This window comes from Equus przewalskii, chromosome 9 (assembly GCF_037783145.1).
Source record: "Equus przewalskii isolate Varuska chromosome 9, EquPr2, whole genome shotgun sequence".
Lineage (NCBI taxonomy): Eukaryota > Metazoa > Chordata > Mammalia > Perissodactyla > Equidae > Equus > Equus przewalskii.
Window position 1 is genome coordinate 70,354,536 of NC_091839.1, and position 24,164 is coordinate 70,378,699.

A 24,164-nucleotide genomic window follows, 5' to 3' on the forward strand; every position below is an offset into this window, starting at 1 on the left:
TAAAAACAAGACCAACCATAGGAAAATCTAAATATCTTAAGAAAAGACAGTTATTGACTTTCATTCAGCTGTTAGGGAGGTAACCGCCACTGTGAAGAGGTCCTCCCTTAATTTTCTCCATTAACCCATCATCATACTACTTACAAGGCCACTCCTCTACCTTTATTCCACCCCTGACTTTCAACATGAATTGGACATACGAAAGAGTTAAGATACTCAATCCCATCTCTGAAAAAGTTCTCCAAGGTGTAAGGAAAGATCTCCAAAGGGCATAGGAAGCTTCCATCTTTTGCCTCTCTTACCATTTATCTCTTCCCTATATGTCTCCAAATCCTACTCCAAAGCAGGGTTTCTCATCTCAGCATTACTGAGTTTTTGGATTGGAGGAGTCATTATTTGGAGGTGGAGTGGGCTGCCCTGTGCACTCTACAGTCCTCAGCAGGAAACTTAGCCTCTACCTATTAGATGTCCGTGGCCCCATCCCCAGTGATAACTATGAAAAATGTCTTTATACACGGCCAAATGTCCCCTGTAGGGCAAAATTACCCCACAAGAAGTGGTTCAGATGGCTCAGAACTGTATTTCTTTGCTTACCCTGTGCTCTTGGATGCTATAGTATTTCTATAATTATGTAACAAAAATAGTGTTGCACTGTAATGTATCACATAGAGCTTGGAAAATTTTCATCAGTTTTTAAAGAAATGTACCCAGTTTTCAAAGGCACATTAAAGTTGCATCTTATAGACTATAGGCAATAAAGCTAACAATGTACCGTATTTGACACACCCTCACACACACAAAAAGAATTTATACCTTTAGAACTGCTCTAAAGATGCAAGATAACCAGCCTAATCACTCTTTTTTGCTATCCAGACCTACACTGTCCAGTGCAACAGCCATTAGAAATGTGCTTATTAAGGATATAATATGTGGTTAGTCTAAATTGAAATATACTGTAAGTACACACTAGATTATGAAGACAGTATAAAAAACAATGTAAAATACCTCTTTAATGATTTTCTATTAATTACATATTGGAATGATATTATTTTGGACATCTTGAGTGCGTTGGGTTCATTTATGTCAACTTGCATAGACTCTTATCCCAATTCACTCAAATGAAAACGCTAATCTGGGAGTTGCTATGAAGGTTGTTTGCAGATGTAATTAAAAACCCTAATCCATTGACTTTAAGTAGGAAGATGATTCTGGATCATATGGGTGGGCTTGTCTGTTTCCATTGGAAGGCCTTAAAAATAAGCCTGAGGTTTCTCAGGAAAGGGGAAGAAATTTTGTTTGTGGACGAGAGTTTGTTCCCTGGCCAGGAGCTTCCCTTCCTGTCTGTCTGTCCTACAGGCTCCAACTTGATGAGACAGTCCCCACAAAGGCCAAATCCTTGTAATACATTTCTCAATGTATAAATATGTCTGCATAATCCTCTACTGGTTCTGCTTCTCTGGTTGAGCCCAGACTGATACTCAGATTGGGTTAAATAAGACATGTCATTAAAATTGATTTCATATTATTTTTACTTTTTTTAATGTGGCTACCCCAAAATTTTAAATTACATGTGTGGCTCACATTATATTATTATTGGACAGTGCTGGTCTTGTCCTAGGGGAGGTAAATAACATTTTAAAAATCTTAGTTCATCCACAGGGTTAAAATAAAAGTTTGAAGTTTTGGAAGTGAATTGGAAAACAAACTCCAGAAATTTTCCCCTGCCAGTACTGTTCTGCTTCCTCTCTCCCATTCAAACCAGCAAAGGCTATGGAGAGGAATGGTGTCTTGTATAACTCAAGCTGACAAAGCAAGTAAAATGACAAGATTTAAAGTGGTCTTTGCAAATGCTAAGAGAGTCACCTTTAAGAGATGATTTCTTATTCCTAGTAGGGATTAATCTGAATACAGAAAGGGGATGAAATTTTCTACATTAAAAAAGTTTATGAAATGCTACATTTATTGTGAGATGAGAAGGCCATAAATTTGTCATTTAGAATAATATTTCTCTTTTGGAGGTAGATTGTGTGTGGGATGTGCGTGTGTGTGTGTGCTTGTACTCCAAAGATATTTGTTGCCGGCTCAGAAAGATAAAAGGGAGATTCTGGAACTCATGCAAAAGCATCAGAGCTGAGTTAGCATCTTCTGCAGAATTAGGTGCAGAAGTCCACCTTGCCTGGGTAATCCTGTCAGAGCCTCCCAGCCTAACTTAATTTGGGGAAGTAGCTTGTTTGAACAGGGTGATGGTTTGTGGGACTGGACAGTCCTTGCGCTCCTTAGCTCTGCGTCTTGTGTTTGTAGCAGCATCCCATCAAAACGGAATGAGTTCTAGATTGTAACCAGAACCAAAATGAGCAGGGGTCCACTCTGGAGGGAAAAAAATAAAATGAAAGAAGACAAATCTCAAAAAGATTGGGATCAAGAACACCACTCAGGAAAAGGCAGGAGGAAAGGCATTCCCTCCACCATTTCGCAAATACATGGAAGGAAGGTAACCTTAAAGTGGAAGGTAAGTTCTGGCATGTTAGATCCACTTCATCGTAAGTTTTACTAAATGAAACTAAAGGAGAATTAGACTGAAAAAATGGCAATATATTTCAGAGTATTTACTTTTTACTCTATAGTAAATGGAGTAGACAAAACCCAGTTCTGTAACACAGATCAGTCTCAAGGGTGAAGCCTCAATTTTTAGTTTTCCTGATTCTGCACTTCAGCCTTATACAAACTAAGACAACCCCACTGCTCTGGGCAGATCTACTCAGATTTTTTGTAAGTAGCAGTTATGGATTAAACACACACACATATGCACACACTAAAATCTCTATAGCTCACAATTAGAAATATGATGACTTACATGAGCATTTTTTTGCAGGAACATCATCACCTGATTTTTTAACTGATGATCATTTGAAAACTACTAGCATTTCTATAGAGGCAAGTGTGGACAAGCACAGCTAATCTTGTAAAAGCATACATACACCTACATTTATTTTCTCACAGAAGACAAAAGAAATTTATGTCTGAGGATTCAAACATAAGGATAAATTAAAGGTCTCTCTGCATGCTTTATTGCAACACTGCATTTTCTTTGGGGATTGGATTCCATCACTAGTGACACTGTCTCCGGCTATCAGATGTCTGAAGAATCCAATGAAGCCTCTACACAGTGTGCCAGTTCCATCTCCTTACACATTAGCCAGGAAATGATGACCATTTAGGCTGCTGTCCAACTCAGTAACAACATGCTACCAACTTAGACTTCAGAAGGATATTTTTCTCATAAGCAAATTATATCTGATTTCTTACTCGCAATTGTTCTTGCCTGCTAAGAACCATTTGTATAAGAATGGAAAATTAAATTTAAAAATTCAAGTCAGTAAAGTAGAAATTTATTGCCCTATGATTTTCAGCAAACTTCAAAAAGAAAATAAAATTTCCTATATTATATTAATACTAGCTTGTAAGTATTTGTTTTTCTGCTGTATCTCCCCAAAGCCCCCCTGTACACAGTGTATATCTTAGTTGCAGGTCCTTCTAGTTGTGGCATGTGGGACGCCGCCTCAACGTTGCCTGACGAGCGGTGCCATGTCCGCACCCAGGATCCGAACCCTGGGCCGCTGCAGCGGAGCGCGCGAACTTAACCACTCGGCCACAGAGCCAGCCCCTCTTCTAAGTATTTAATAATTTCCATAGATAGGTGAATACCTCCACTTTGTGTAACACGACAACAATGTATAAAAGCATCAAATTGTATTTAACACCATGGCACTCTTTAAGAACAGTTCACTTACACTTGGACCAATCCTGGATACAAGGGACAAAGAAGAAGGTCAAAGCAGTCACTATCTAGCTCCAAATATATGTTCTTTGCAGGAAGGTTAGAGTCCAATGTTTCTGAAGACATGATATCTCTCAGCCCCAGATGCAAGTTAGAATCAGAAGCCATTTTGGTAACAGCAAATCTTAAAGATTGTTCTGTGGCTTAGAAGGTACAGAGGTCAAAGTATGTCAATCCAGGTGTGAGGCTGCCCATAGGTCCTTAAAGGTACAAGTTTCCATTTGAATTTTGACAGTTGGAGAAGGGAAAAATAACATGGAAAAAGAGTGACAATTATTTCAATGTGTCATGAGGCAGTGAAGGGAGCCCCTTTGTTCCACTCAGTCGTTGATAACCTTGCCTAGTATGAATGAACCTATTCTCCACTGGTGTTTGCTGTGTGCATAACGGTATAGGGAAGCTCAAAGATTGACAGGAAGGCAAGTTACTTCCCTAGAATGTAGGAAGTACATTCTGATTTATTTCACTACTCCTGATTTTCTCCCACCACTTTTCTCACAACCTGTGGGGAAGTGTTAGTGAATAAGAGAAGTGGACAAACGAGTAGATGTCTCCTTTTAGCTTCCTATTGTTATTCATCTCCCACTCTAAAAATAAATCATTTGAAGTCACCAGAAAACCATCAAGCTGGACTTTCAATGCATTTATAAATCTATTTCATTTAAGGAACTCGAAGAATTTGAACTCTGGCTTTCATGCTTTATAATTCAATAGAGATAACAGGAAATACATCTTCCTCAGTTAGGCTGTTTTTCTAAAGTCCAATGCCCGAGGAATAATTAGGTCAGAGTTCAATGTCGCTGAAGAGATCCCAAATCTCAGCACCAGGCTGATGAAGTGCTCAGAAACAAGAGGAGCGGATATAATAATTTATGATGTTGCTGAGAATAAATAAAAATTAGTAAGACTCTTCCTTATTTTGGGGTTGCAGTGATCATTAAATGATTATTTTAATAATTGTCATATGAAAGATGGCATAAATCTATAAAATTATACTGTAATTAAAACACTACTTATTTTGTTAGGAAAATCTAGGCATAGAATAGCTATTAAAAATCTATACAAAAATATTGTCATCTCTGACATGTATTGAGATACACCTTAGTGTTCAAGACAATTAATGCGAAAGTCAATCTGCACAATTCAAATCTGATTCCCATACTTACTAGCTGTGTGAACTTTATTTCCACATCTATAAAATGAAGTTAATAATAAGACCTAACACATAGATTTATGCAGGAATTAAAATATATTATAATGTAAAGGATTTAGAGGAGCAACTGATATCGAATGAGCATCATGTAAATATTGGCTACTATCATCACTGTTATTAGCGATCTCTCACTAAATTCTAAACTTGATGAGAGCAAGAATCATGTCTATCTTGTTCTACATTAAATTTTCCATGCCCAACACAATGGTTAGCATATACTAACCACTTGATAAATATATACTAAATTAAAAAATAAATGTTGGGGCCAGCCCTGCGGCCAAGTGGTTAAGTTTTCGCACTCTGCTTCAGCCGCCTGAGGTTCACCAGTTCGGATCCTGGGCACGGACCTATGCACCGCTCTTCAAGCCATGCTGTGGCAGCATCCCACAGGGAAGAGCTACAGTGACCTACAACTAGGATGTACAACTATGCACTGGGGCTCTGGGGAGAATAAAAAGTAAAGGAAGATTGGCAACAGAGGTTAGCTCAGGGCCAGTCTTCCTCACCAAAATGTCTTTCTAAACAATAAAAAATAAATGTTTAGGCATGATTATAAGTTATAAACTCTTGCACAATATAGATAGCAGTAACGGATTATATCTCACCTGTTCTTTATGACACAACTCTCAAACAACTGAAGTACTAAAATGAAAATTTTAAAATGAAATTTTAGAGTTGAAAATTTTGAGAAAGTAAAATGTCATATTTCAAATTTTTTTATCTTCTATTAGAAATGCTGGGGAAAGGTGCAGAATTTTACTATTTGTGGAAATAAATAATGTATGTGAAAGGTATTTGTAAATTGCAAAACTCGTACAAAAGACAGATGTTTTTCATATTGTTTTTCTGGGACACTGAAAAGCCAAATAATAATCAAATTAAGGACATTGAGTACTTTTTAAAATATTTTGTCTTATTTCAAAACATTCATCCATCTTTATATTAAAAATAATATGAATTGAATATATTATACCTGTAATAAAATGTTGACAATCAAATATCGTGTCTCTTTCAACAGAAAAAATTGGGAGAAAGATTTAAAAATGGAAGATGTTACTTAACCTAGCTTAAAAGAAGGAATCCAAAATTTCAATTCTGTTTGTCCTGCATGTTAGGTACTATCACAGTTCTCTAGCATTTCCTATTGATGATTATGGTATTTCGATGATAATCTACATTCTTTTGTCTAATATCACTTTCTTATATATTTATGGTATTTTATATATAGAAATATGAAATTATGGCATTTATTATATGTATTTATGCTGGACATCTGAGAGGATAAGTATAGATTTTAGCGACCCCCTCAGTGGCCCGCATTGGAACTTTTAGGTGTAATGGGAAATTTTCTGGGTCTCATAGTGTGTGTTGCATGTCCCACAGGAACATACAATTGTTAGTAGACAAAATATTTAAAACTTCTCCAAATTAGAAGTGAAGATTTGTTTCATTGGCTTGGTTCTCTTTCTTCATGTTTAGGCTGTTTAATTCTACCAAAGTGTTTTCCCCTAAGCTCTAAATCTCTCATGGTGCCAATGGAAATCATGGGCCAACAGATTTTGCCAAGACTCTCTGAGCTCAGCTTTCACTTGTGACCAGGGAAGAGAGGCCATGTGTACTAAAAATGGGGAGATCGCTAGTAGGAGTAATCAACAGGACCAAAATTAGTGAAAATAGATGGTGCTAAATGATTTCTAAGAATGAGCTTATTTTGTAGTGAAGTCTTCCTGAGTTATTTTGTTATATTACATGTATTTTGCTTGTGATAGTTTTTTTCTACTTACAATCATAACAAAGTTTATTGAATAGATAGTTTATAATTTGTTTAAAACTTATGTGGCCAGTTTAAAGCACACAATTTTTCTCTATCAATATGACACACTGTTAATAAATTAAAAATATTATCATTTCAAGATTTTAAAATGAGAGATTCAACAATTTAAAAGGATAATCTGGGTCACCAAGGCAACCATCATGATTCTTTTAGGTGACAACCCAGTTTATTAAATTATTATGAGGGTTGTGGCGTTCAAAGACTGCCTTTTGTCATTGTGTTTTCTCTATATATCTCACAAGCACTACACAATACAGAATGCCTTCTTTCAATTTTCTCATTTTAATATTAAAAATTCAAATTATTTATTCATTTGAACATAGAATCTCTATTTGTAAGATTTTGTCAATTGTGACTAGGACACAAAAGTTTAATTACGATAAATAGCCAAGCAAATCTAGTTATCTATTTAGTGGTTAATTAAGGAATGCTAAGGGGAAATATTTTATTGAATTCTCAATATTTTAGATAAGCACACCAAATGATGTAGGTAATTGTCTTTTCTATGATTTTCTGACAATTTTTCTGTTATATTGCTAAAGAAAAATTTTGAGGGAAGTACACTACTGACCATTCACGAAGAGCATAAAGAGGAATATTCTCCCCCTCAAAGAACCTGATGTTTGTGATGAGGTGGCCACGCACTCCAGATACAGTGATGGGCAAATATTGAGGACAGTTTCCTTCAGGGATGTTGAATCCCATAAACATAAAAATGTTTTGAACCTTTATTTTCTTAGGTTTGATTACTTGGTAAAATTTCATAAAAATAAGCTAAACTTTTTCAAGAAAAATATTCTTCTCAACACTGTATACTACTGACCCCTACAGAAAATTCCAAAATAAATATAGTAAGATGGGATCTATCCAATCACATTTTTTGCCATTAACTCCCTAATCTCAGGTTAATCCATTTTCCTCTTTAAATTTCATTTTCTCCATTTATAAATGAGATGATATTTCCCATGTGTTCATACACCAGACAGAGGTGGAAATGATTACAAATATCTTTTATAAGATAATCATAGGTGGAGTTTACAGATTGGATGAGGTTTTGGCTGTGTTAGGATGTGTTTCGTATTTGATGATATACTAGACAAGATCGATGTGGCTATACATCAGAATCATCTGAGGAGACTTTAAAATCTATTCCTGAGCTGCAGCCCAAACTTAATCAATTAGTCTCTCATGGTGAGGAACCTTTTAGAGATCTCTAATTTAGACAAGCTCTCAGGTGGTTTCAGGAGCACAGTCTGAAGCAGGAACTACTGTCTAGACCGATGTGTCTCAAAATTTCAATGTGCATATGAATCACCTGGGGTTCTTCTTAAAATGCAGATTCTGATTCATTTGATCCAGAGGGAGGTGGGTTCTGCATTTCTAAATCACTCCCAGATGATGTTAATGTTGCTGTTGCATGGTGCATACTTTGAGTTGCAAACTCTAGTCCCAATGAAATTCTTGGTAAAATTATTAATATATGACATCATGATTCAATCATAGAATCACAAAATATAGCTGGAAAGGACCTGGACATCAGTAAATCAAGCATCTTTGTTTTATGGATGTGAGAACTGAGAGCCACAGAGGTTACATGACTTAACCAAAGGAGGTTGGTTAAGAGAAGAAGGGGACCCAACACAAATATCTCCTCCTCACGTTCATTTGAGTCTATCTCAGTCATGTTCAAAACTTTGGTGTGTTCTGCTGATGAGCATCAGCTGTCAATAGTTATTCCAATGGTCTAGGTCAGTGTAACAGTGATATTAACTTAGTTTGCATTTTATCATTCATAGTCTGGTATTTTCTTAAAGCAAATTTATATTGAAGAGCAGTCGCTATGTGTAAACAAAGCATGCAGTTATCCACTTAGCCTCAACTCTATCCTTTACTGGTGTCACAACACATAAAATCACTTACTTTTAGAATTAATCATTTGAGTTGCAATGGTTCTTACCCTGGTTGTGAGTTAGAAGGACATTGCAGAGATTTTAAAAATATAACTGCTTAAGGCTCAACCTCTGGAGATTCTGATTTAGTAAATCTGAAGTGGGAAGTGATCTGGGATTCCAATTTAAAAAGACATCTGAAGCTTTCCTGCTAGAAATCACTATTGTAACAGCATCCCTTTCTTAGTTTAAGGAACCAATCCTTTTCCAAACTCAGTACAAATAGTTCAGATGATGCTGACCTCACTCTGTAGTTCCAAGGCTGGGTCTATTTCCTAGGTCTTGACAAAGTGTATGTTGCATGTCCCTGGCCAACGGATTTGTTCTAAGAAGGGTATATTACTCAATACAGATCAACGAGAGGCAATTACAAGGTTTTTGCTGAAATTCTTGGGAAAGAGCACAGGCTCCTCTCCTGAGTTGCTAAAGTAAAATAATTTAGGCCTCAAGCTTCTGATGATTATAATTACCAATAGGAGATGACAGCCTGCCTGAGAAATAAGCAAACGAAGCAGACAAAGGAAAGCAGGGTCAGGAGCAAAGAGAGAGGATTTACTAATATCGTTATAGTCATGCATTGCATAAGGATGTTTTGGTCAACAACAGACCACATATACAACAGTGGTCCCACAAGATTAGTACCATATAGCTTAGGTGTGTAGCAGGCTGTACTGTCTAGGTTTGTGTAAGTCCACTCTATGATGTTCACAACTACAAAATCGCCTAAAGACGCATTTCTCAAAATGATTCTTGTTAAGTCACACATGACTACAGTATATAAAAACCTGTATCAAGTCATCGCTGAGGCCAGCTCCACTCTTGGATCTTTCAATCACTTGAACCAATAAAGTATCTTTTTCATTAAGCCAATGTGAAATAGATTTTGGTCTCTTGTCAACAAAACAATTCTAAGCCATCGTTTGAATCTGATGCACAAAGTTGAGAACTACTGGTAAGTTTTCTGTTTTGCTTTTTTTTTTTTTTGACTTGTTTTATTCTTCAACAAACTTTTCTAAATGAAATTATTACAGATTCTGTAATAATCTGTAATAATTAGGCCATCTGTACCCAACCAGCACCTTAGTTTCTCATGATTTTGAGAAAGGAAATGTATAGAGCTGGAAAGAAAAAGAGTCTGGAATACATTAGACCTAACAACTTCCCGCTCGTACGCTTCTCAATTCCTTATCCAATCTTACTTACAGGTAGAAATGTAGTGATGCTGAGATTATTCTTGCCCCAACAAAAACTGCTTAAAACAGTTGAGCCAGAGTTGAATCGTCTCAGAGAGCCTTTTTATTCCGCAGGATGCTGGCACCAAAATCTGATCTCTTGCTTTCTTTGGCCTGTTCCTTCCGGCGCTGGGTTTACCTGCTATTATTTCAGAGACCGTGGTTCTAGCTTGCTTGCCTTGATGGAGACGAGCTCTTCAGGGCAGCACGAGAAACTAAAGGTGCCTGACCGCATGGAAGGAGCGTCCACTATAGCTGCAACTATTTGGAGAAGTGAATCTCTGGATCACTCACCAGATCTGCCTTTACCCCGGCCTCCTCAGCTTTTTCCATTCTGAGTCCACCTCCAAGCCCACAGTCTGTCCTCTTTGGGCTTTGCCCCCTGTCGTCATATGTCTGGTCAATATTGGGAAAGACAGGCAGAAGATAAAGCACTGAGTTCCTTGTGCAGCCTGAGGGCAATAGACAGCAGTGCAGTAAGGGAGTTGGGTTTTGATCTAGACTTATTTAGAAGAGAGGTCCAAAGATAAATGTATCTGCTTAAAAATGTTACTAGGGCCTACCTAGTAACCAATATTCTGAGGCTATGAATTTTAACAAGTTTATTCACCGTTCCATTCTCCCTCCTTTCCTCACTCACCATATTTTGCAGACACTTAATGTTCAGCCTGGTGTGAGCCCCTGAAGCCGCCAGCAAAGATGGATGCAATGAAATCTCTGGCACGGAAACTTGTCCATCTATCTCACTCCCGATGACATGATACAACCTTCTGAATGGCCTAATCCTAAAGTCCTGAATATTTATGATGCTCAAATTTCCTGGCTCTTCCTCATTCTCACCCTGACTGCAAAGAGCTGTGGTGGATTTCAATAAAGTGAGAAAAATATACAATGAAAGAACTGAGCTAAAATTTACTGGGTTCCTTTTGACCCGAGAGTCTTGAGGGCAATTTAAAAATGCGACTATAAGGAGAATGTAATTTGTTTTGCTCTAAGTAGAGAAGACTCTCCTCCGCTGTTGGCGTGCCTCAGGTACAATCTCACAGAACATCAGCCTTCGGTTTTGGGTGCTGTTCAAACTTAAGGACAGTTCCTTATTCCGAAGAGCAAGTAGTTAGGAAGCGAGGAAATTCAACATAATGCAGAGGGGCTTCTGGTTCTTTCCTCTAAGGCAAGAGATGATTTAGCACATAAGGCCACCATGTCCCTAAAACTGAAGACCAGTTTTTCCTTCCCAAAAAACTGAGTATGCATAGCACTGAACGACTGAAACTACTCTTTCTTGGCTTTAAAGCTAGGTGTCAGGAAACGACATTATAAAATGCAATTTCTTGTTAGGAGACTATTATTGTCTGCTAAAATTACATACTTCAAAGGACATAAATGCTGTAATGATTATTCTTATAGACAGACATTATAGACTGAGGATTAAATAAGGATAAACTGTAAAAAGGAGATAAGTATATCCATTATGGGAAATGTTAGCATAAAAATATTAAAAAGCTATATATTCACTAAAGAATTACACTTTCTGTGAATGTTTACCTATTCTGAAAAGTCAGCATCACATAAATATTAATACAGAAACATAAAAGCAAAATCATATTAGCTTTGTGAGAAACCAGTACCTTATTCTTGAAAAAGAAATAGAAAAAAATTAAGATGCTTATGCTGAATAGACATATTTTTAACTTTGTTTGAAGAATACTGGATTTTCTCTCTCTCTTTCTCTCTCTCTCTCTCTCTCTCTGCCTGTTTGGGTTGATGAGCCTGGTTTTAACTTCGACTTGGAGTATTTATGAATAATTAAGAGAATTAAAAATAATTTTGTCTAAAAAATAGTTTACTTATTTGCAGTGTCATTACTGTTATTTATATTTTCATCTTCTTTCAGTTCAGTTTGCATATGATCACCTCATGTAAAGACTTACCCTCATCATTATCGAATGTGCAACGCCCGAACTATTTTATCTCATTTCATCTTCATTATGGTCTTTTCACTACATTATCCTAAATAAGATGATCTTTTACTCATTTACAATTACTTTGGCTATAGAATACCATGTTACATTGATCCTGATACTAGCAAGGAATAATTAACTTTATTAGCAATAACACATAAAAGCTCCATTACAGTAATTTAATTACTATCATATTTAACAAACTTACATTATCAGCCTTTGGGACTGTAAGCAAAGACTTATGTGTTCTTCTCCACCTAGTGCATTGCTTGGCACATAGAAAGCAATTGAAAAAGATTTATCAAAAAATAAATTTCTTGAAGGGACAAAATATGTCAGTGTTCAAAAATAGTGATCATCTAAGGATACACATTGTTGACCATGGTGGAATCTTGGACCTCCATGCTTTATTCTCACTCAGAATCCTAGGGTTATCTAGCAAAAGAAATCTTCATTTTCTATTACAGTGACTTCCATTTTTTTTCTTTGACATTCCCATAGAATATTTTGGAAAACTCTGTGTATCTTTCCATATTTTGAAGATAACATCTAAAATTGTTCATCATAAGTTAAAAAGTCACAAATAATTTTCAGATTATTGTAAATTTTGACATTTAAAAGTAGAATTGCAGGGCCAGCCTGGTAGTGTAGTGGCTAAGTTCACATGCTCCACTTCGGTGGCTCAGGGTTAGCCAGTTGGGATCCCAGGCACGGACCTACACACCACTCATCAAGCCATGCTGTGGCAGCGTCCCACGTACAAAATAGAGGAAGATTAGCACAGATGTTAGCTCAGGGACAATCATCCACAAGCAAAAATAGGAAGGTTGGCAACAGATGCTAGTTCAGGGCCAATCTTCCTCACCAGAAAAAAAAAGTAAAAATTGTTACATCCCTTTATAATATCAGGTGGATGGAGTCTAAATACTGTAATATTTTGAGATTCTTCACTATCAATTTAAAATATATACCAACAAGCTATTTTCATTCCACTTCTCTCACAAAATTTTATTCAAGAGTAATATATTTTTATCCTTGGAAATTGTTTTTCTTGATTACACCATCATGCTTTTCTAGAAAAAAATATGTATATATTGAATTTAAAATTTATTTCATATCCTGTACTCATAAGAACCTAAAGGTTAATGTCTTATAAATTTTCATACATAGTTTTTAAATCTGAAAAATAAAATTTTATTAGAAAAGCATCTCTTTATGAGATGCATAGAGCTTTAAAAAGTTCTCGTATCTGTGGATAAATGTGATTCACAACTGGAATTATATAGAATTTAGCAACAAATCTAATCCTATTGTTTACTTTTAAAGATACAAATGTTGAGAAGCCTTATGAACATATACGCATACATACATAAGTATATGCATGTAGGTAGATCTACACACACACAGATGACAATTTTATTATGGTAATGTTATTCAATTTTTTTTATCTACTTCCAAGTAATGTTAAAATGATATAGGGAATCAACAAGAAATTTATTTTCAACAATCTCTCTGATAAGTAGTTGATTAATGCCACCTTCAATTTCATTGGAAATGAAGATTTTAAAAATGAACGATTTGCAAAAGATTTGTTACTGTATCCTGAGGGTCATTCACTTTCTGAATTTCTTGGAAGCAAAATGGCTTTATCAAACTTTCCAAATGACTTCTAGACATTTCTACTACTCTCAAACTATTGTAAATTCTAATGACTCTGGGTAAAATGATATTTTTTTGCATGACTTTAAATGTGTTTTTTCTTTTAGGTATATTTCACCTAAACCTTGGAGCAGCTGCTCACTTCATTTATGGAAAATGTTTGCCCCATTAGAAAATGGGCAAAACCAGCCTTTGTTTTCAAACTGCTTACTCAAATCAAATTTATTTTCTGCCAATAAAATATAAAGCATTGTGGAAATTATTAAGAAAAAATAAATTCTGCAACATGTTTAAAAAATATGTTATTAAAAGTAGATAAAAAGATTAAAATGATGTGGATTTAAAATAAATTTATTTTTTAAATGTTATAAAGAGAAGACAGAGCAATATTTTATTGCACATTATTTTATTTATTCTAATGCTATCTAATATATAGGTAAAATTTTAAGTTGCTTATGAAACTAGGAGTATGTAAAAAGTTTTAAATTCCTGCAATACAGGTGTGAGGGGGATATCAAATTCTGATGTTTTACTTTGGGGAATAAATAAATAAATTCCAAATATAAAACAAATAAGTCTAATAATTTTGTTAGCTATCATGATAAAATTTTTAAATGTATTAAGTGCAACAGAAATATATTAAATATATACATTTAAATATTAAATATATATATAGAACCAGCAGCTGGCATATAGTTTTATTTTTTTATTGATAGGAGGTAGAAAATATACATAATATAAATAACATGTAATTAATAAATGAGACATATTGTATCACATATATGTATATACACACATTCATATATATAGTGCATTGGTTCTGAAAATAGTATATAATTTAATTTTTTATCAATAGGAGATATAAAATAGTAAACATTTTATATTAGATGAAATGAGGTTTGACTACAATTAGATTAAATATTTCATAGTATAATTACATAAAGTAGGTTTTAAATTTCTTTTTGAACAGTACACAATCTGAAAGGAATCATAGAAATGTGGCATCCATGGGTTTATTCAATGCATCTTTAAAAGTTTGGTTTTCTCAGAAAATATTCCAGTTATATTTAAAAGAATCAGTGTCACTAACCTACACTGTTTGGTTGTTTCAAGGCGCTTTCTTTCAAGCCAGTGACACTTCCTAGGAACAAGTATTGAGGATAACTGAAAAGAATGGCTTACATTTAAATTTTTAAAAGCCATTTTTAGCTCTCCGTATTTCCTATTGATACTATTTTTGCTTTGCTCTCATGGATCTCTCTCTCAAAAGCAATGCCCTGTTTTACATGAATCAGGTAAATAAAAAGCAAAGTCATTGAATGAAACTTGTCATTACTCCAATCACCCCACTCCACCATCTCTCTGACTTCAGAACAAAGAACATCCCATCACCATATACACACCTGCACAGCAGACGCTTGCAGGACAGGCAGCAAGGCCTATTGGTCTTTTGGTTGGTATTCTAGCAGTTTAGGGATGGGTCAAGTGTATTTCTTTATCTTGTAAAGTAGAAGTAGTACTGTTATAAACTTGGATATGTTCTCAGGCGGATCAATTTTAGGAAAGCATGCAAATGTAATTTGATTTCTTTAAAGCTATCTGCACTTGTGTACCCCTTAGAAAGTGAGGTGTTAACACAGCCATGATGTGTACCCTCATGTGAAGAATGCCATCCAAATAGAACAGTTCCAGATAAGCAAACCACACCCCTCATACACAGCAAGTAATTGTTCCGGGAAATGTGATTTACGCTGGTATTTGGTTTTGATAGTTATAAGTTTTAAGAAAATATATATCAAAAATCTAATATTTTATCATGATTCAGTGCCTTGGACCCTCATCATGGAGTGTTTGCTAATAGAATTTAATATTCTAAAGTTTTGACAGGCTGAAAAATAAATATGAATAAAGAATATAAAGACACTACGTACTACACCTAATACCTTAAAGCTATATGTATATATAACAAATACATCACAGAATAGTAGATTCAAAACTTTCCTTCATATTAATAATCTCTTTAATAATCAATCCTACAACCCTAAGATTATTTGACTGGACCATTATTCCACATCAGATTAGAACTGCAGACTCCAGCCATGAACAACAAGGTGGTTGAAATTTTATTTTGGTAAAAATAGCAATAACTGGACAAACGAAATGGAAATTTTAAGTGCATTTAAATAAAATGCTTTATATAGACACAGGGCTGTTGAAATGTGCCACTGACTGGTAATTTAGGTGATATAAAATGACTAAATATTATTGAATATATCTGAATGGGAAAGAGTATTAATGAAGAGATTAATAAAGAGTCAGTTAGATGAATGAAAATCAAATGTTTTAAGAGACTATCATCATTCTAGATTACAGAAAAAAGTAATTCTTAAGCTCCAATTTTAAATATGGAAATGTATGAAATAATTCATCATAAGATATGGATAAACTCATATCTTCTCTTTCCTGATAATAATATTAAAAATATGCTTTTAAATGAGAATATGGATTTGAAGTGTTTTGTAATATGTTACATATTGCTTAAAAACTGTCATTGCCTCTGTGACTCTACCAAAGGAAAGCTTAAAAATAAAAAATAATAATCATTGTAATGAAACATATTTCCTTCAGTCTACTTCAATTTATGTTTATTATTACATACTTCTGTATCGAAGGTGCAGTGTATAAAATCGTTCCTTAAATGTCCATTTTCTCTTGTAACTTTGTGAATAATATTATTAAGAAAATATATTCAGGTGGTTTTCAGTCAATTCGCTTCCTAGTAGTCCTGCAAGATATTAGTGGTTTTTCATACATACATCCCTTAGCCTGTTTTAACTGACATTTTTTAAAAAGTATCCTAAACAACTACTTAATAGTTTTTCTGCTGATTTGATGAGCCAAGGCAATAATTTAAGAAATAATTAAACAGCTTTGTGTGGATTTGCAATTTATGCTAATCATTACACAAAACAATTTTAAAATAATCCCATTGGGAGATTCAAATCAAAAGGAAAGAACAGATTCCTCATTAAATGCTATGTATTGATTTATGGAGAATACGATCTTATAATATTCTTGTAGAATTCAGTTTATAAGTATAAGTAAAAAAACGTTATTTGTTTTTCCTTCTTCCATTTCCAATTGGAATAGACATATACATAAGCTGTTATTTCTATATAATGACTATTAACTCATTAGCTTAAACTTTGACTATGTTCTAGGCACTATCCATTGGAAATCAGCTGTAAAAAGACTCTCTGACCTCAAGAAGTTTACAAACTAATTTAGAATCTCTAAAGCAGGATCTCATGGCTGAAGTATGTCTGGATTTGTGAGTCAGGAAAGCCATCTTTTCTCCCCTCATTAGCTTCATAAACACTTTCAATTCTGGATGGCTTTGTCACAGTTGAGTTTCACTAGTTTAGTTCTCTTTTGTTGGACAAGTTACAAATTCATATTTCCAAATTAACATACACTAAGTGGATTTTACCCTAGATAGTGAGATGATCATCATCTGCTCAAACACTGAAGCTCCAAATTTAGATCCCACTGTTTGCATTCACAGTAGGTCTGGGGAGAGAGCAACAGAAGCCAGCGAGTTCTCCCCTGGAGTAGATACTCCCAAGAGCCTCCTGCTAACATGTGCAGCAATAACGAGAACATTGCAATTTTATCAAGCCTGACTCAAGCATGGGCTGTTTCTCTCCCACGCACTAAATCTATCTCAGGATGGTATCCCTTGCTCCCGATTGTTCCTTCCAGACATAATTCCTACTCCTTCCTGTAAAAATCCCTGCCCCTCTGAGGATCTTGCCCCAAAGCTATACCCCTTTTTTCCTAGGCTTATTGCTCTCATCTTGTGGATTTGTGACCATCTGATTCAGTCACTGAAGACCTTGGCTATTCCTGCAGGAATCCCTCTCGACTACATCCAAGCACACCCGGCTAACTCTAGTCCTTCAAGGTGATGCATGATATATACTGACTGGCTATGCTTGCGCCTTCAAGATTATTATCTTCCACACTATCTCAGCCACCCTGTCCCACAGTTATCACCTAAAAGTGAAAAATAATACTGACAATAAAATAAGAAGTAAAATTTAAAATCAGTAAATCTGGCCATGGTGAGAATAAAGATCGTGAGTGTCATCTTCTTGGACTATCTCCAATGCTACAGCATTCACCACTCATTCCTGCAATTCCAACTCACATTGATCTGTGTGTAGATGAATTCAAAGATCGACCGAAGAAGGTTTCACTTGAATAATCAACTGAAAAATAGCAGGGTCAGCTTCAATGGAAAGAATCGAGTATTTCTTTTCCTAACTATAAATCTTAATCTTATCATTAAGCAAAAAATTCTACATTAAAAATAAAGGCTACAACTCAAGTAAGATATATTTGAGTCATGCTAAAAGTCAACATTACCATAAGAGAAAAGGAATTTTTTTCAAGGGCAGAAAAACTAACCTTTTTTTTTCGAGGGCGGCTCCTCTATTTCTCCTAAATCAAGACAAAAACAGTAAATTACAAAAACTTTTAGCATAGCATAATATTGCTGCTCTATTTTCCCATTTTCTTTTGCTCATTTCAAAAAAACCATCTATTCGTTTTGACAATAATAGTCCTTATATTACTTTGCTTCCAAATTCCAGTTTTTAGGTATAAACTTTGTTTATGAACACTTATTTGAGATAGTTTCACTTTTATGAGTTCAATAAAATTGTGGCAGTGATCCAAATTATACATTATAGTTCCTATATCATGTTCATTTCAGTTGCTATTGTTCATCTTGACCTGTCACTGGGACCAAATGAATACAAATTCAGACAAAGTCGTAGAAAGGGCTAAAATAATAAGAACTTTCCTGGTAGTCAAGGCTGAATACATAATTTCTGATGTCTAAGGCTGACCCTAAAAGATGTCATCTAAAAGACAGAATCACAGTGCTTTGTTCTTTTCACATGAACTCAATACTAATTTATGTGTGGTTTGAGTTTGTTATTTCCTTTAATTTGTTTATATGTATGAGAGTGTACATACGTTAGTTGCATAATTGTTGTGACATTTAGAATGTGTCTCTCCATTCTACACCTCCGTTTGGTTCAATAAATTTACTTTTGATTATGATTTTAGTAGGATTGCTTTCTACTATTTAACTATGACTATGACTTATGTGTGTAAAACATTTATATGTATATTTAGGTTTACCGTTATTAGTTCAATCTTTCTAAGGATAAACTTGAGAAATAGATACTATTTTTTCCCAAAGAAGCATATAAATGTGAGTTTCTATTGTGGGTTTGTAGTAGTGCATAAAAAGACCCTCCCTATTGTAATGCTACTCTAATGATAGCATTTAATTTTGACATCTTGGCCATCATGGCAGATAAACTATAAGATGAAAGCCAAATAGAGACCAATTCACTGAGTTTGGTAGCCTGCTGACATGCTATTAGCACTCAGAAGTGTATTCGTTTGAGGTTACCCTGACCCAAGTGCTCATTTGTGCTTAAACTTAAGCAAAGTACTATAATGCATATCTAGTATTCGTCCTAGCAGTTAGATATGTCCCTATGCTCTTAGTACCTTTATCAGTGTCCTCATCGCCATCATCATCTTCTTCATCACCATCAGATGAGATGATGTCAGACAATAAAGAAAAGAAGCCATAAACCCAGTCCGTGGTTTCCTCCACAGCATCATGTACAAGTTTCAGAGGATCTGAGCCAATCTTGGAAATAGAGCTTGCTAAAAGTAATGAAAAAGAAAGGAAAATTTTCACAATCATTCCTAAAGAAGCTAAGAAAATTTGTTTTTCCTGATTTGTTCTTTTGACACAGTGAATATGTCAGTTTCATGAATTTAAATAACTTTTGGCTACAATTTTTTGCTGAGAGATAGAAACTCCATTTTGTCTTAGTATGCACATGTATTCACCTAAAACCCAAATTTATTGGGTACCTCTGGTACCAAACACTATGGGGTTACCAACAACAAAATCACCCTGGAGAAGTTTATAATCAAAGTAAGAGTTCAACACAGGGAAAAATTAGGAATGAATTAAAATAATGTAATTTTATGTTGTCTAAATTGCAATATAATCCCTAAATTATGGACATTCAGAAACAGAAGACATCATTCTTGGCCCATATTGTACTGGCAAGCATCATGGAGAAGATGGCTCCGTAAGTTTTCAGACAAACAATAACTTCCAAGTTGACTTGAGTAGTTATGACTAAAGTAAGACTGATAGATCCATTTATTATAATTTGTGATACATCAGGAAAAATCTGGAGTTCTCAAGGTAGTGATCACATCAAGTTCCAGCTATATTCAACTGGTTAATCCTTGTTAGATGACCCAGTACCTGAAAATAAGAAGTGTTTGAACTTCTAATAACATCAATGGATAGAATTAGGAAAAATTGAGGTCTATAAACCTTCTCTTTTTTATACCCCAGGAGATACAAATTGTTTTGTGAAATGAGAGATTAAATGGTAAAAATGCAAGCAAATAGACGTATTAGAGATTTCCAAAATATTGTTCTTCTCATTCTAATTATATGAAAATAGCTCTGAAGGGGTAAGGATAGCCTTTAAGATCTTATTGAAGAGGTGATATATGTAGAAATGTAGTATAAGTTGTACCTGATCTTTCCTCAATCTGTAATTAAATTTTAATTTATGTTTTCCTTAATTTTAAAAACTATTTTAACTTTTCAGAGATTCTTCTCCCTTTGACATCTTAAGAGACTAGAATTATACCAAGATATTTTATTACCTAAAGGTTAAGTACTCCAAAGTTAAGCTTTTACTCTGATTGAGATAGGAAGTAACAGGAAAGTTTGAGCAGAGAAATGAAGTGATTGGACTTATGTAACTTTATTTGCCATATCAAAGATTGAAAGAATGCCAAGCTGGAAACTAGGAGATCTGTAAGGAGCCAAATGAAATAATTCAGGAGGAAAATGATGGTGGTTTCTATCAGGGTGGTAACTGTGTGTGGTGAGATGTAGCCAGATTCTGAATGGATTTAAAAGGTAGAATTTATAGTATAGACTTATGGTTTGGCTGTTGAATGTGAGAGAAAGAGAAGGGTGCAGGATAACTTCAAGGTTTTTTGTGTGAGAAAGTAGAACAATGGAAATTCCATTTACAGAAATAGGGAGGACTGGGGAGAAACACAGTTTGTGGAGGAGTATGTAAGTAGCGGAGTTTTAGACTTGTCAAATTCGAGTTGCATATTAGACATCTATGTGGAGAGGTAGACATTTGTATAGCTCAACACAATATACAAGAGAAAAGTCTTATCTGAAGATGGAAAGTTGGGAGTTCAATAGAGCATAGATGGTATTCAAGGTCATGACACTGAGTGTGATCACCAAGGGAGTGGACCCAGGGACACTCCAAGATTTAGAAGACGGGGAGATAAGTCAGAGAGATGGAGAGGAATCAGCAGTGCTTTCTGAGAAGGAGAGATGAGAGAGAGAGAGACAAAGAGAGGGATTGAGAGGCAGGGGAAAAAAAGAGTGTAATGTACTAGATATCAAGTGAAGAAATTGTTTTGAGGAGCAAAGAGTGATCAACTGGCAAATGTTGCTGATGTAAGTAAGATGAAGGCTGAGAATAGACCTTTAGAGTCAATGATGAGGATGTCATTGGTGATCTTCAAAGGGCACTTTTAGTGGAATGCATTTAAGACCAAATGGGAAGAATGTAGAGACAGCAAGTACATTTTACAGTAAAATAAGAGCTTGGGCAATGGTTGAAGGAGGACTAAAATCATAGTGGGTTCTCTGTTGTTAACGCTGTTAAAGAGTAAAAGTATTCCATTTTTACGCTGATGGGTAAGTTCTTATAGAGAGGCAAAAATGATACAAGAGAAGATTTCTGGGGAAATCTTTAATTTTATGTTCTATTTCAGGGAATTCACAATGCAAGTTACAAAATGCTGGACTCAGAGAAACCCATCTCCACAATTCAGTGACAGTAACTTTACTCTTTGGACCTTATTTTACTGCATTCTGTAGAGTTTCACACAAGTGAGAAATGCTAGTCTGAATAGTGAGATTAACCCTTAGAGAAAGGAAACAAAATAGAATTTTATAATTCCAATTGAGAATTTTAAAAGAATTATATGTAAGGAACTGGATTGTACTGGCACCATTAATGGCATTTTTAGCATGAGTGTAAATTTTATATCTAATGGAAGAATACTGCAAATGAGATTTTTATGATCTGAATAGATTGAGACCATTTCCTCATTCCCCTTCTTTCTGAGTGTTCACTGAAGAACTTAACGATAAAATCCAACAAAATATATATCAGTTTAATTATCCTTATGCTTAAATGCACTAAATATGCTCTGCAGACAAGTATATTATCTGCTTCTAAAATAGTCAAATCAGGCCATTTTCATGAAGTCAATCTTACTGGCTTAAGACCAGCTTCTGATTTCCAGCCATGTGGACAACTTCTGATTTTCAGCCATGTGGACAACTTTAAAAATATATAGATATAGACATAAATATAGATATAGATATATCTTAAGATAGTAGTCCTCAAGTAGGTTCTTATTCCTTCTCTCAGACATCACATCCAAATCATATCAATGGGAATAATATTATACAATGCAATTAAACCTTTTATTGATGTCTTCTATTTTAAGAGATACTCAGGTTATCTATACTTTCTTACTTCTCATCTTTCCATGAGTTAAATTACATGCATTACAGTGTGGATCATTATAAAAATAATAGTAGCTAACACTTACAGAGCCTATATTACCTGCCAGATACCATTCTAAGAACTTTATGTATATTGACTCACTTTTTCTTTTCAATAACCAGATAAGGTAGGTATACTATTTTATCTCTATTTTAAATATAAGAAAACTGAGGCACAGAGGATTTAAATAAGATGTCTAAGGTTACATAGCTCGGAAGTGACAGAGCCAGATGTTATACCCTCCAGAGCATGACTCTTAATTACTATGCTATATTGCTATCAAAAAACAAACAAGCAAAGGGGCTGGCCCCGTGGTGGAGTGGTTAAGTTTGCGCGCTCCACTGCAGGTGGCCCAGGGTTTCGTTGGGTCGAATCCTGGGCGTGGACATGGCACTGCTCATCAAACCACGCTGAGGCACCATCCCACATGCCACAACTAGAAGGACCCACAACGAAGAATATACAACTATGTACTGGGGGGCTTTGGGGAGAAAAGGAAAAATAAAATCTTTAAAACAAACAAACAAACAAACAAAAACATGAATTCACTATTGGTTCTAGAGTAAGATGTTGGATAAGAGATTCTGGGAGGGGTTTTCTTGCCGTTCAAAGGGGGAACAAGGAGTTTGTTGCATGGGATCATAAAGCCTGGAGCTGCTGGAGCTGCCCTAGAACTGTGAGGAGAGTAGCTGACTCACTGATGAAGGCAAAGTGAAAAATGAAAGAACTTGAGTCTATGATGACTTTGCTGAGGCACTGAATTACCCAATCTCAGAATAATCACCCTACTTCCAGCGCTTCTGTTACAGGAGATAAGAATGTTTCTCAGTGTTCAAGTCACTCTTAATTATATCTTATATTTCTTACAGAAAAATATACTACTGGATGGAGGAGAAACTGCTCTAGGCTCCTTATGATCAGTAATTGGATTCTTGGCACTGATAAAAGAGAGGCTAGGAAAAGTTTAAAGTTAAATAAAATTTTTATTTGTCCTCTGTCTTTGAAGCCAAACTCTACAGATACTTAAGTTTCTAAATGGGAACATACAGGGGAAATTAAATTAGTCATTTTCTCTGCTTTCCTCTGAAAGAGCTGAGTCCATGTTTTCATCATTATCTTTGACCAGCAGTTTTACATTCTTTAAGTTATAGTTGACTCTTCTTTGTCTTTCACATCCTGAGAAACATGAGCAAACAACGCTTACAAACATGGGTTCTGAGCTCAGACTGAGAGCATCCAAGTTCAGGCCTCCTACTTAGTGCCAGGCCAAGCCATGCTGGAGCCAGAGACAAAAGGAAGATTCAGTAATAGTGATCCTGTCTTTATTTAAAATTTTGATACTTTGTTCATCAAAGATTTTTGCATTAGTTTGAAATTTTAAATATTGCATTAAAATATTAATCTTGATTACTGAGTTTTTAGAGTTTTCTTAAATTTTGCCTTGAAAGTGAATGCTTCACTCACTTCATTCTGATCCTCATGCTTCCCCCACCTAATAGCTGTTTGATGTTGAGAAGATTAACTTTTGCCGTGTCTATAAAATTCATTGAAGCCTTTGCTTTTCCAAAGTCACTCTTCTAAATCAAGACCTCAACCCCTCGTGCCTGTTATGTCTATATTCACCCTTCTCACACTACAATTTATAATATACCCAGTTCTGGCAAACACTATTATACAGTGGAAAAAAAGAACAAAGCTCTCTGCATTTTAGTTTGTTAAACTGTAAAATGACATGAGTGATAATGCTGA

The 24,164-nt window shown here is 35.1% G+C and overlaps 1 protein-coding gene across 50 annotated transcripts in view; it reads right to left on the bottom strand.

The window, feature by feature from the left end:
* The window catches only part of TRDN (triadin), a 393,603-nt gene that overhangs the window by 291,946 nt on the left and 77,493 nt on the right, over nucleotides 1–24,164 (bottom strand). For all 50 annotated transcript variants that reach the window (XR_011522089.1, XR_011522078.1, XR_011522083.1 and 47 more), the window contains exons 3-4: nucleotides 19,276–19,437; nucleotides 18,157–18,189 (exon numbers count right to left, since the gene is read on the bottom strand). Coding sequence is in view for 31 of the 50 variants with exons in the window: in XM_070556944.1 (XP_070413045.1) it covers nucleotides 18,157–18,189; nucleotides 19,276–19,437 (195 nt within the window). In the remaining 19 variants the exon portion in view is untranslated. The remainder of the gene's footprint in view (nucleotides 1–18,156; nucleotides 18,190–19,275; nucleotides 19,438–24,164) is intronic.